Here is a 14,861-nt window from a genome sequence, read left to right on the forward strand (position 1 = left end):
CCGGGGCCCAGGCCGCTGCCTCCCTCCGCCTTCGGACTCGGCCCGCTCGCTTCCTGCCGCTGCCCCGGCCTCGCCCGCAGCCGCCATGGGCCTCACCATCTCCTCGCTCTTCTCACGCCTCTTCGGCAAGAAGCAGATGCGCATCCTCATGGGTGAGGACAGGCTCGGGACGGGCCAGACGCGCGCTCAGGCGCTTCCCCCCACCCCCGAGCCCCGCGGCGACCCCGCCCCGGCAGCAGCCGGAGGCCCCGCGCTGCCTCCTAGGCTGCGCTGTCCCCTCTCCCTCCCTCCCTCACTCCCCCCACCCACCCCACGGTGCTTCTTGAGCGCCGAAAGAGCAGGCCCTCCGTTCTTTTGCCTGGGCTAGGCCTTGCAGCCCGAAGGGAGGCGAAATGTCGGTGGGCTTTTGGAGGGTCTTCTTTGAGCGCACCCCCAACAGTCCCCCTTGGAGCCAGACGTTTTAGAGCCGGAGGCCTTATCTGCAGTCGCCCTTCCCGGATGTGGGTTCTTTCTCAGTGTGATTGGCTTCCTGTGTTTCTAAATTTTTATTTCAGCGCTCTCTCTCTCTCTCTCTGTGTGTGTGCTTCTCCTAGTCCTTTTTCTTTTACAATGTGTATCTTGTTTTTCTTCCGGCAGAGAAGAGCTGAAAGCTGGCCATAACCATGGTTAAAATCCCTATAAACGAAAGGTTTAGAGAGAGAGGCTTACCTTGAGGAATTCCCCCTTGTTTTCTACATTCGACTGAATTCACATTCTTTTTTATTTTATCTCTGAATTCCCCCCCCCCCCAAGTAATAATGGAAATCTGCTCATATAGTTACATTGGTCTCATACTATTTATATTTCAAATAGAATATGGTTAAGAGCTTTCTTAATATTTACTGTGGGATGGTTGAGGAGGCTGGACAGAGATGCAAAAATTAATTTTCTTTGCTGTGGGGGGGGGAGAAAAGCTGTGCTTTTAATTAGTGCATGTTGGGTTAACGATTAAACAAATCAATACTTTGAGTTGCAGAAAAATACATAGAACTCTTTGTATACTGCTTGATAGGGTTTTGTCCTAATTACACAGTGGCTTTTCTGAAGTATCATTGGGCATGAGTGATCTTTCTATGGGGTAGATAAATTGGCAGAATCTGTATTTGGAATTGCTCAATTTTTCTAATTGCTCAATTTTCCTAATATGCATAATTCTGGTCTAGAAAATGAAAATGTCACCAGCATGTGCTTTGTCTTGCCATTTCTTTGCCCATCCTCCTTACAGTTAATGAGATGCTGAAGTGTTATGCTATCATAAGCCCCCCCCCCCGAAGTTCATATTTGTGTGAATTTTATCAATGGTTCAGTTCCTTGCTTTGCATCATATTGTTGTCTGCTACTTTGAGGTTTGATGCTTAGAAATGGTCTGACAGTACAGATTTTTACAAAACATTATACTTAATACTCTTTGGCCATGATCCTGTTTTTTTAATGCACTTCAGCTTACCAGGATAATAATTATAATGTTATTAAGTTCTTAATCTGTTCATGTACTATTCTGTGTGTGTGTTTGATCTCAGTGTTGGAATTTACTTCAGCCTTTTGTCATTGTAAGCAGAATTTGAGAAAGCTAACATCTAGTTTAGGATTTCATTTTTGTGTCTCTGGGATAGCATTTTGACAGTACCATATCGTAGGTGAAACTCACTTGCAGTTGGTGAGTCTGTTCCCCATGCATTTTGACATTACTTCATGATTTTTTGAGCACAGTTGTTAAGAACACCAGTGTGTGTTGCACACCGGTTTTTAAAATAGAAAAAGAATACCAGAATTATTCTTAGGATAGCGTTACAAAACAGAATTAAAGCACAGAAGAGATCTGACTGTGTCTGAAACTTGGGCCGCAACTCAAAATTCTTCCATTTGACTAAATTGCATGCGTGAAACAAATGGCGTGCATCTTATTTATACAAAAGCACGTAAAATATGCTTCATGCTTTAGAAGCTGTATTCTGTGAATTCAATACTGCCACAGGTTTTGGTTTCTTCAGTTTTTCAGGGAAACTAGATGCTACTCATAGTCACTAGGCATCCTCCCACAAATTAGCTGGTGCTTGGCTCTCTTGAGGCACTTAGTACTACTATTTAAAGATATTGATTCTATTGTATTACTGATCTAAAAGAGCAATATTCTAAATCCAGAGTGCCACAACATAAAAACCCCTGTTTCTGGTTACCATTTACTTTTCTTGTAAACAAAAAAACATCCAGAATAGGGCTTTCTCAAATAATATCAGCAAACAGGCAAGTTTGTATGGGTGTGTGTGTCAGTCTTCTGGATGTTCTGCGTCAGGCCATGTAGGGCTGTAGAGGTCAAAATCTGCTTTTGAATTGCAATTAGAAACAAACATGGAGTCAGGAAGATCTTCCAACATCAAAACATCTATGTCAGTGGCTTGCACCTAAGTGTCCTAAGATAATGATGTTTGGACTAGGGGGTCAGTGAGTTGAAATTGGATGTTGTTTGTATGAAGGCACTTGAATGTTTCTTTTGCAAAACTCTTCTCCTTCAGAAGTATTCCTGTGCTTAACTAATACAGTTTTAAAACAAACTTAAAATTTAATCCTAAGCAAGTCTACTCAGGTGTATTCAGTGGGGTTTACTTCCAGGAAACTGTTCTTAGGGTTATTTCAGAAGGTAACCTTGTTGGTCAGAAGTAGAACAGCTAGATGTTCTTACGGTTGCACCATTCGTTTTTAAAATTCCTTGCTGCAACCAAGTGAATTTGTGCTTCCAGAGCTTGTAGTGGCTTTGTGTGCCACTAGGTGTTTGCAGAGGGGAGACAGTAGGGCCCCGCTGTGGCCGTTGGATCCCCCCCAAATCCTGTACCCATGGAGAGTGATGCGTACAGTGTTTTCTAGATCAGTAGCCTTAAGTTTCACTATTTTAGTACTGGACAATATACAATAATCATCAGGAAATGATGCTGTCTATGGTGATACCAAAGTTATTGGATTGTTCTGCTTGCTTTATTTGAAATATGTTTTTATTTAGCATAGTGGTGTTCAGTTTCAAACTGCATATCTTAATATATGCAGTGGCTGTAATTTCTAACACAATTTCTAACAGTGTTTCTGTTTTTGTAGGTCAGACTTTGCATTTTAATATATCCTAAAATAAGAATTAAACAGAATTATAAAGATTGCGATTTTAACTATGAAGTGCAAAGAATGTGTGGTACATGTTTTTGCATACATATCTACTTGCACTATGACTTGTGCAACTTGCCTGTCTAATTCATGATGAATATTTAAACACTAGCCTTACTGATTATACTGATTTTAAAAAATTAAGGGATGTTAACTGCAAAATTCAAAATTTGAGATCAGTTTATGAAATACTAGAAATAAATGCTAACAAATCTTAGTTACTTTAGTGTATCTACACAACAAAACTCATTTCTAGTAATATGGTAACATCTGCAAGTTAAAAAATCACTTATGTTCTGAATGTTATAAAGCTGAGAATTCTCTAGGTAGGTAAACATAATTATTATATGGAGCTGTCAGGGTTCTCGCCCCCTTCTTACATTTTGATCTTTGTCTCAGCTGTAATTATTTTATAGTAAACTCTGCTTACCCTTCTGTTCTGATTGGCTATTTACTATCACAAAAGGGGGTTCTTCAGCTTTATACTGAGAACTTGCTATTCATTCTACCATACATAATACAGAGGATGTAAGTCCATTATTTTAAAACATAAAAGTATTTCATTTTAAAAGAGCTAAAATAGTTATTCAGCATAACATTAATAATGGTTTGGTACAGGTATACCTGTACAAAAATTAAGCTGAAGCCAGAAATAGAAAATGTCAGCTGATCTGGGAGGGCAAGCTGTTTAGTATAGAGAGGCATACTAGTAAGTGTTCAGTGTAACCCCATCCTCGCCTCCCCCCATTAGTATTTGGATGGGAGACCACCAAGGAGTACCAGGGTCATGACACAGAGACAGGCAATGGCAAACCATCTCTGAATGTCTCTTGCCTTGAAAACCCTATGGGATCGCCATAAGTCAGCTGCAGCTTGACTGCACTTTTCTCTACCATCACCCCTTAATTTTCGCATCTTAATGAGCAATGCTTTGGTGTTATTAAATTAATAATGATCATCTTTATTTTTCTAGTTGGTTTGGATGCTGCTGGAAAAACAACTATACTGTATAAATTGAAGTTAGGGGAGATTGTCACTACAATTCCAACAATTGGTAAGAAAATAATGTACGGTTAACATTGGTGTGATTTTTTAAAATTTATTAATTCCAGGACAGAAATAACTGGAGCAATTCTGTATAGAGTATGTTAGGGTAAAAGTCCAAGGGTTTGTTCCATACTATGGGTTGGATTCAGTGACTCTCTTCTGAGAAAGTAAGGAGACTTCCTCTGGAAGGGGAGAATCATTGGATCCTTTGCATATGAGGTTGGGTTTATTGAATCCAGAGCAAGTCTACCAACCAAAATCGAATGTAGAAAGAAGTACTTATTGACATGCATATAGATGGATTTTCTAGAACTTGATTTTGAAAGGGGGAAAAAAGGCCATTTATAAATGAAGCTGTAATTGCAGCTCTTTTAACAATTCACTTTATTAGTCTTAGATCCTATTGTTCTCTTAGCAATTTTAAAGCAGCTCCATTGTCCTGTCTACTGAGTTCTGGTTGGGGTTGCACCAGACGAGTTTCAACAGTACTACTGTATTGAGTGCTTGCTGGCCCTGCTTGTTATAGTCACTTGTGTGTGTGTTTTCTCGTCAGGTTTTAATGTGGAAACAGTAGAATATAAAAACATCTGTTTCACAGTTTGGGATGTTGGTGGTCAAGATAAAATTCGACCACTCTGGAGGCATTATTTTCAGAATACACAGGTAAGACTACTGACATCTGTTTGATGGTCTGCTACAAAGTGATAATGCCTATGAAAAGTACTATTCATAATATTTCTATCCTTCCTCTTTAAAATCTTGCTTGAAGTGGATGAAAACAATAAATATGACTTAAATTAAAGTTTATGCTAGGATCTATAAATTATTTTATCTTTTTCAGGCTGGTCCTCTAATTAGCACAAACTAATTAGTACGCATTACTTGTGAGCTCTGCTTTATAGCATTGGAGGGTTCCGTGAGTGATATGTTGGATTTTTAAAGACCACTGAATAAGTTGTGGATTTGACTAGTGTCAGAATCGTGATTTCATTTTGTGAACATTGTCTTGCAGTATGCAACTTTTAAATTTTTTCTGCATACTGATAAAGCACGGTCTTTGTGTGGAAAAAGTATCTTCCCTTGTTGGCGGAAGAAGAACAGAGGAATCTGTCCTTCATGAATCTTGCTAGGAGGGATACTCGGCAAGGTGGGAGTTACTACAGAAGAATGCCCACATCCGTTCCTAGTGAATTTCCCTTCCAAGAAGGAGAGAGCACTAAGCAAGGCCTCTTGTGTGATCATGGTAGTTCTGGAAGAAAGGTGACAGCTGTCTTGTAAAAAGCTTTCCTGAAAAGCCTAGCTGCAAGGAGGAATATGCGTGGAAAAGATATTCCCAAAAGTAGATGGAGCTTGGGTTATTTGGCTTTTAAAGGTAAAATAACCCAGCATCTAGCAGCAAGACAGAAACCAGTACAGATATGCCCAGGCCACCATGAGCAAAGAGGCAAGGTGTGTATAAACATTTCAATATTAGTAAATGAACTGGTATGCTTTTTGCAACCCTTTATCTTAAAAAAAAAAAAAAAAAACTGCAGAGTTCTGCACTAGGTGGATCTTCCAAATAGTCTCCAGGGGCAACAACATACCGAATATGTTGCAGAATCCAATCAGGAAGCTAACCAAGGGTGGCATGATCCCAGATGAAAGAATGGTCCCAGCTGCCTTGCTCTGTAGAAAGCTTTCCTGAAAGCTGCAAAGCAAAGTCCTGGAGGACACCCAAGTGGTGAATTTGTTCACTTGGGAAGAGTGTGATCCTACTCAAAGCAAAAAACACCCAAATCCCTGTACGTACTAACCATAATGTCTGTCTTGCCTGGGCTCAGTTTGTCCACCTCCCCTCATCAAGCCCATTGTTGCATCCGAACACTGGCTTAGCCTGTTTCCTGCTGCTCCTGGATCAGATCATCTCAGAAGTGTTAGGGTTGGTGCTGGACAAAAGATGAAAAGCAAGACAGGGTTAAATGCTTTCATCCCCTTCGTAGAGAATAAATCACACATCTGTGATGTAAATTTATGTGGTGTTGATTTCCTTCAAAGAAATGTGGCTCCATATTGTGCAGTTCTGGGATGCCATCTGCTGACCCCAGCCCCACACAGTTTTCTTTTATATGGTTGACTCCATGCCCTTCATTGCAGCCACAGGAGTTTCCTCAATACTTCAGTAGCCCCATACATGTAGTACCAAGTATGTTCATAACCTTCACAGGTTATGTAAATGAAAAGCTGGATTTTGGGGATATATTAATTGTGTTCTTGTGGTCTGATATTACCTGATATGGGTGTCCCTGGTGTTTACAGATTATAAACTCCAGTTAAAGTGCCGTGCCCCTTGAAAGTAATATATTCCATAGTGCTCTGTGGGGTTTGCAGACCTAGTCAATTTAATGGAATTAACAGGCAACTTACACTGTTGCAGTAGAACCATCTCCTTGTAATTTAACAAGGAATTATAAGCAATTAAAATGACATGGAAGACTGAGCGCAAGAGGTAAAAAAAAAACCCTGGGCAAACATAGTTTGGAACTAAATTTAAAAGCCTACACTGAAGTTTTGTCAAGCAATGTTTCTCCCCCAGTGCCATAGTTCACCAACACAGCTGATTTGTGTGGAGCGGCAGTTGTTAACAGCCAAGCACTTGTATCTGTATAGAAATAACTCTTGTTGGCCTGCTGCTGCAGTTTTGTGGATAGTTTTGCAAACTAAATTGCTCACCTTCACTTTAACTAGGATAAAAGTGGAAATAATATTGCTTTCCATTCTAATTTGTAATATGTTACTTTACAAATACTGAGCATGGATCTTCTGTTAACAGCCTGCTTAGCTGTTCTGAGGGGTAGGTCCACTGTGATGGAACTGTTCATGTGGAATTCCAATCCCTCCCCGTGAAATGTTTACATTTGAATTGTTTACATTTCAAGGTTTGGGGGGGGGGACTAACGTTTCTTTCATGGTGATGGTGGCTTCAGATTTTATTTCAACAGTGCTGCAGATATATGTCTCTCATCAAGCTTGCTTGATATTTTCTTTTCAGGGTCTCATTTTTGTGGTAGATAGCAATGACAGAGAGAGAATTCAGGAAGCGGCAGAAGAGCTGCAGAAAATGGTAACTATAACTTTTGATCTTAATTTAAACGCGTTCTTTGCCTGATCAAATCGAAGGAAATTACCACTGATAAAGGTGTGACAACTAATAGGAGGTGTGGAAGACTTAATTTACCAAAACATTTGATCTTGTGAAAATTTACTGTTGAGTCTTAATTTGTTCTGTGCTGAGGCCAGATCTTGCAAACCTTCTCTGAACATTTGGGTTCAGTAAAACCTTCTTGTAACCATTAGTTTAATTTGATACTATGCCTTGTTTTCGCTACTAACGTGCACTGACTGGGTTCTTGGAAATTTATTTGATTACCTACAGTAAATGGGGGGGGGGTGTTGTTGCTATGCCTTTCATCTTATTGATTTGTAGTTTAGTTGTAGATAACTATAAAAAGGAAAATTAACTAAAATGGTTTTTTCCACCAGCTTCAGGAAGATGAGTTGAGGGATGCAGTTCTGCTGCTTTTTGCAAACAAACAAGACTTGCCAAATGCCATGGCAATCAGTGAAATGACAGACAAACTAGGCCTTCAGTCCCTGCGCAACAGAACTGTGAGTAAATTTTCTAAATGAAAAGTATGCCAGTGTGTGGTCGTTTCTTGCCTTGATATGTTTAAGTTACATATCTATGTTTAAGTTACATATCTATGCTAACTTACAGAAACGTGAAAGTTGTAGTAGTTACGTCTCACAGTGATCCTGTTTGTGTGCATGTGTGTGCATGCATGTGTTGGGTGGAAAGAATTACTATGTTATTAATTTTTTTATAATGTTAGAATGTTATGTAGGACATTCCCAAACTCAGTAGGGTCACTTCCCAGCTCATATTTAGTTTGACACTTGATCGGACCAAGTAGTGCATTGCCTCACTTGGTATTTCCAGTCCAAACCTGGTCTTTTCCTTTGTGCTGAACAGCAGCATGGGACCTCCTTAATTTCAAAGGTTAAAGTTTGTAGTTGGAGGCTTCATGTGCCCAGGTCACCCTTTCCTTGTTTCCCTTTACTTGACCTATGTACCATGAGCTATGTACCATGTCTTAAGTCAGCGAGATATCTTTTCTTTGAAGTTGACTATTATATGGTTAAATTGCGGTGCATTTGAGACTATTATATGGTATTATATTATATTATTATATTATATATATATAATATTAGAATACCTGTTCCTGGACACACTCTTGTGTTCAGAGTTGTCTTGCATGATAATGAAAACATGGAAAAGCTTTTTTGATTTATTTTTTCCTTAGCAAAATTCTTACTCATGTTTAAAAGTGGGAGGCAAGGTGTTCAACATTTCATGTTATTCCTTCCCTTCTCAACAGTGGTATGTTCAGGCTACCTGTGCTACACAAGGAACTGGTCTGTATGAGGGACTTGACTGGCTGTCAAATGAGCTTTCAAAACGCTAACCGAAACTGGATGACTTTCACACCGGGACATGTTTGATATAAGTGGTCTAGGCTTGTTACAACAAAATTAGTTTGCATCTTGGTTATTATAGAGTATCTGGAACTGGTTTGGGCAGGATATTACAGCATTTTGACTTATTTTGTTGCCAATTATTGTTTACCAAGATATATGTTGCCAAGGTAACAATATACTTGGGTTAAAAAGAAAAACTCCTTAATTTGGAAAACAAGTGTATCTTCTGATTTTTACTTCTACTGTTAGCCGAAATGCCTGAATATAGTTGTGACTTTTGAATGCTTCTTGAGCCCCAATTAAATTAAGTATGTTTTAAAGATTCCCCCCATTTTCTTTAAGTTACTGATATATTTCCATTCCTTAGACAGTCTGCTGACTTAATCTAGCATTCCATTTATATTTATTTCTCTCCATTATAAAAACACTTTCTTATATTGTTCCAGTGAGGAAAATGCTCTAAAACACTATTCAAATCTTCTGCACTGAGGAACATTTTATTAACCTTTTGGATTCTGTAAGCCCATTTTTGCCTCTGTGTGAATTGAATCTGATTGGTAGAATATTTCTGTGCTGGTTACAACGAGCTTGTTGAGGTTTTTAATATTCAGCAGATTGTCTTCCTTTATATTGTATCTTTTTGTTGCATGTTGCTTTTTGGTATCAGCCTGTTTTGCCCAGTGTATAATAGTTCTTCGGAAGTTTTACTGTTTATTGGTGAACATATCTTCATAAAGACAGATTTTTGGATAATAAGACTCAATGGATTAATTTCTTCATAACCTACTCAGAATTATTCCTAATAAATGATTCAGATGTATAGCTTTGTGTATGCTCCTTGAATCTTAAGTTTGTGGAACTGATAATATGAATGTGTGACAGAATTATTCTTTTTCAATAAACGGAGTTTTTTCTGTACCTTGAACACACAAATCTGAATAGCCTTTGAATTGTTTTCAATTTGGCAAAAAATTAAGATGGGCAGTTAAACTTATGTACAGTGTAGCTGGTTAATAATCAAGGCTAAAATCCTGTGTGTTTTGATGCTGTAAATCTAAATCTTTTAAGATGTCCAGATATGAAACTACTAACAGTAAAAATTGTAATAAAGTACAAACTGCCCAAAGAGTGTGTCTGTTTCATACTTAATTTGAGAAGGCACTGTTTGCTAGACAAAGTTTTTCTGTGTTTCATGTGCATGAGAAACCTAAATTTGACATGCCAACTCACAAGTGCCCATCTAGAGATGGGAAAATGGGGATTCCCACTGGGATGCACTTTTGTCTAAAAACAGTTTTTCACTTTTGCTGTCATCTATCTTACCCCAAACAATTTTGAACAAAAGCATAATTACTAAAAAAAAAATTTTAATTGGCATTCTCAAGTGTAAGATGCAGAGACATAACAAATGATTTTAATTTTTCTTGGGATAATAATGTTTTGTGGTATATTGCTTTGAAAAATCATGGGTGTATTTACTTTGGAAAGCAACATCTCTACTGGATATTAAATGTGTTTCTTACCTTGATAAAGTCAAAGTGGCTTTTTTATAATAGTAGGTATAAATACAGCAACCTGTTAGGTCTCATAGCTGCTGACCAATATATATATATATATTAAGCATGAGAACATAAGGGCCTGTTGGAACAGACCAGAGATCCATCTAGTCCAGGCTCTTGTTTCACATGGTAGCCAGCCAGTTGCCCAGGACGGCATACAGGCTGAGGCCCTCCCCTGCTGTTGCCTCCCAGCACTGGTATCCAGAGTAGCCATTGGTAGACCTCTCCTCCATGAATCTGTCTAACCCTCTTTAAAGCTGTCTATGCTTGTTGCTATCACTAGCTCCTCTGGCAGTTTATTTATTATTTCCATTTCTTACCCCGCTCTTCCTGGCCAAAGACAGGCTCAGAGCGGCTTACAGAATATAAAAGTCATATTAATCAATAAAAGCATTAAAACATTTTAAAATAGCCCTATAAAATCATAATCATTATACTAATTTATCTAGGCACTTCTAACAAACGAGTCACAATACAACAACCCAGCTAGGTGAGCAGATGGAAGGCACCAGATGGAATAAAAGGTGTTAACCACAATGGGAAGGTTAGGGAGGCCAGTCTTTATAGGAACCGTAGCTGGCCTCAACCATAAGCCTGGCAGAATAGCTCTGTTTTACAGGCCCTGCAGAACTCTTTGAGGTCCCACAGGGCCCTGGTCTTGCTAGCGAGGCTATTCCACCAGGCAGGGGCCAGAGCAGAGAAAGCCCTGGCCCTGGTCGAGGCCAGCCGGACACCACCAAAAGATTGTTATTAGCTGAAAGAAGAGTCCTCTGGGGAACATACCAGAAGAGGTGGTCCCGCAGATACGAAGGTCCCAGACGGTGTAAGGCAGGGGAGGGGGAACCTTTTTCCTGCCAAGGGCCATTTGCACATTTATAACATCATTCGGGGGCCATACCAGGTGTAGGTCTCCCGGTGGGGGGGGAGAGGCTAGGGTTGCCAGGTCTCCAGCCACCACCTGGAGGTTGGCAACCACAGGGGAGGCCACACAGAGAAGGCCTGGAGGGTGCCTCCACTCCCCCGGTCCTCCCCCCCTCCCAGGCGGGAGGGCAGCCAGCAGTGGGCCCGAGCAAACGAGGCACCAGGGGGTGCGCAGCCTGCAGTCGATCAGAAAGGGAGGAAGGAAGAAAGGAGGGAAAACAGAAAGAGGAAAAGGGAGAGAGGGAGAAAGAAATGGAAAGAGGGGGAGAAAGGATGGAGGGAGACAGACAAAGAAAGAGACAGAAAGAGAGGGAGAGAGAAAAGCCTTCCCCCCCACACACACACCCTCCGGCCCCATGCGACCTGGCCCCAGGCTCCATGCCCTCCCCCCCAGAGTCCACAAAAGGCCCCCCGAAGCCCGATCGGCTCCTGCGCGCATGCTCTGCCGCTGGGAGCTGCGGGCCTCTTTTTTTTTTTAAGGAACTGCTAAAATGAGGGGATCAGTCAAAAGGAAGTTGAAATGGAGAATTAAGAGTCAAATCCCTCCAAGATGTCTGGAAAGTATTTAAAACTGTGCTAATTGAGGCCCAGATAGAAGGCATACCTCAAACCAGGAAAATTACCAAAAAGTCTGAAAATATCCCTGCATAGGAGCCAAGGAAGCCATAAAAGGCAAAAAGGCTTTTTTTTAAAGTGGAAGATTTCTCCAATTGAGGCGAACAGAAAGGAGCACAAGTTCTGGCAAGATAAGTCTAAGTTGACAATACGGTGAGCAAAGAAGAGGAGCTGATGGCCAAAAAAATTAAGGTAAATGATAAGTATTCACGTATATCAAGGGAGAAAACTAGCTAGGAATGCGGTTGGATCCTTGGGTTACAAGGGAATAAAAGGATTGGGGAGATGACAGAAAATGAATACATTCTTTACATCACTTTTCATTCTTGGTTGAATTATGAAAAATGTGGGATTCATATCTATGCCAAAGCTACTGTTAGAAAGGGTGTCTGAAGCAGAGTCATTTTGAAATGATGAGAGATGTTCAAGGACTATTAGACAAACTAAAAACCAGTAAGTCTCCTGTTCCAGATGCCATACACCTAAGGGTTCTTCAAGATTTCAAATATGAAATTGTTGAACTGAGTATATGTAACTTGCCACTAAAACTGAACAGGAAATAACAGGCCAGCTACCCCAAGATCTGTTCCAGGTAAACTAAAGATCTTATTTAAGACAGAATTATTAAATACATTGAGGGACAAAGTCTGCTGAGGGAAAATCAACATGACTTCTGCAAAGGGAAGTCCTGCTTCACCAGCCTCTTGGGAGTCCTTTGAGCAGGTTAACAAGCATGTGGATAGGGGCGATCTACATCATATATGCAGACATCCAAAAATGTTTTTGACAAGGTACCTCACCAAAGATGTCTGAGTAACCTTAGCAATCATGGGATAAGAGGACTGCTCCTCTCATGGATTAAAATTGATTTAATGGCTGGAAGCAAAGAGTAGGAATAAATGGACAGTTCTTGCAATAAGGGAAAGTGGGCAGTGGGGTCCCACAAGGATCGGTATTGGGACCAGTGCTATTTCATTTGTTCATAAATGATTTGGAATCGCAGCTGAGCAGTGTAGTTGCCTCGTTTGCAGATACCACCAAATTATTCAGGATAATAAAAACCAGGGTGGATCTCTCAAGATTGAGTAAGCGGGCAGTCACGTGGCAAACAAAGCTCAACATGGTTTAGTATGCATATCAGAATGAAAAATCCTAATTTTAAATATATGCTGACGGTCTGAACTGGCTGAAACGAAGATTGAAAGAGATACTGGGGTTGCTCTGGAAAGCTCAATGAAAATGTTGGTCCAGTGTGTGGTAGCAATGAAAAATGCGAAGTCCAGCCTAGGAATTATTAGGAAAGGGATTGAAAATAAAATGGCCAGTATTGTAATGCCCTTGAATAAAGCTATGGTATGGTCTCATTTGGGGTACTCTATGCAGTTCTTTTTGTGGTGTCTCAAAAAGGACATTGCACAATTGGAAAAAGTACAAAGGAGGGCACCTTTCCCATGAGACTAGCCTGGAGGGTCTGGGTCTTTTCAGTGTAGGAGGCATGATAGGAGGCATGATAGAGGTTTATAAAATTATGCACGGGATTGAAAAAATTGATAGAGGGATCTTTTTCTCCGTCTCCCATAGTACTAGAATTCTGGAGGAAGGGGTCAATGAAATTGTTGGGAAATAGGTTTGGAACAGACAAAAGGGAATACTTCCTTTACTCAACAAGTAATTAAACTGTAACTCACTCTACGTAGGGCTGCCCTTGAGACTGACTTGAAAACGCCAGCTGGTACAAAATGCCGCAGCAAGGCTGCTTACTGGGTCCTTGTCGGGGGCTCATATCACGCCAGTGCTTAAACAGCTGCACTGGCTTCAGCTGGAATATCAGGTCAGATTCAAGGTGCTGGTTATTACCTTTAAAGCCTTACACCAGGGATGGGGAACCTCAGGCCCGGGGGCCGTATGCGGCCCCCGAGGAATTTTTTGTGGCCCTCGGAAGCTCCGGGGCCCTGCCGTGGAGGCACGGTGCAGGGCAGCCCTCCTTGAGGGTGTTCCTGGGGCCATGGCTTGCAGGGGCGCTGCGGCGCTCTTTGGACCTCCTCTCGCCGACTGACAGTTGTTGGTCGGCGAGAGGAGGGGGAGGGAGGCTTCCCCCAAGGCCGCCCCTTATAGCCGCAGCATGCAGGAACGCCGGGGCACACTGTAAGCCCCTCTCACTGCCTGTCAGCTGTTGAGCAGCAGGGGGGGAAGAGGCCCGCAGCTCCCAGCGGCAGAGCATGCGCGCAGGAGCCGATCGGGCTTCGGGGGGCCTTTTGTGGACTCTGGGGGGAGGGCATGGAGCCTGGGGCCAGGTCGCATGGGGCCGGAGGGTGTGTGTGTGGGGGGGAAGGCTTTTCTCTCTCCCTCTCTTTCTGTCTCTGTCTGTCTCCCTCCATCCTTTCTCCCCCTCTTTCCATTTCTTTCTCCCTCTCTCCCTTTTCCTCTTTCTCTGTTTTCCCTCCTTTCTTCCTTCCTCCCTTTCTGATCGACTGCAGGCTGCGCACCCCCTGGTGCCTCGTTTGCTCGGGCCCACTGCTGGCTGCCCTCCCGCCTGGGGGGGGGGAGGACCGGGGGAGTGGAGGCACCCTCCAGGCCTTCTCTGTGTGGCCTCCCCTGTGGTTGCCAACCTCCAGGTGGTGGCTGGAGACCTGGCAACCCTAGCCTCTCCCCCCCCACCGGGAGATCTACACCTGGTATGGCCCCCGAATTATGTTATAAATGTGCAAATGGCCCTTGGCAGGAAAAAGGTTCCCCACCCCTGCCTTAGGGCCTGGTATCTCCATCCATAATGATTCTGTAGGGGAGTTCCACTAATGCTTTCTAGTGTTGTTGACTCTATACTGTCTTCAATATATAGAGTAACACCACTCCAACATATTCCTCCTTGTCCGGTCTACTGAGTTTATATCCAGTGATAGCAGGGTCCCATTGATTTTCCCATCCCACCAGGTTTCTGAAATGGACACTGTATTCATATTTTCATTCACCACTAAGCACTCTAACACTCCGATCTTGCCAACTTCTAGCATT

The 14,861-nt window shown here is 41.8% G+C and overlaps 1 protein-coding gene across 1 annotated transcript; it reads left to right on the forward strand.

Moving 5' to 3' along the window:
• The first annotated feature begins 62 nt into the window (after positions 1–62).
• ARF4 (ADP ribosylation factor 4) lies at positions 63–9,685 on the forward strand. The gene is made up of 6 exons (XM_056855065.1): positions 63–152; positions 4,163–4,243; positions 4,790–4,899; positions 7,268–7,339; positions 7,759–7,884; positions 8,655–9,685. The coding sequence occupies exons 1-6, from the start codon at positions 86–88 to the stop codon at positions 8,739–8,741; spliced, it is 543 nt and encodes a 180-aa protein (XP_056711043.1). The 5' UTR covers positions 63–85; the 3' UTR covers positions 8,742–9,685.
• Positions 9,686–14,861: the final 5,176 nt, after the last annotated feature.

Source organism: Euleptes europaea, chromosome 1, assembly GCF_029931775.1.
Source record: "Euleptes europaea isolate rEulEur1 chromosome 1, rEulEur1.hap1, whole genome shotgun sequence".
Lineage (NCBI taxonomy): Eukaryota > Metazoa > Chordata > Lepidosauria > Squamata > Sphaerodactylidae > Euleptes > Euleptes europaea.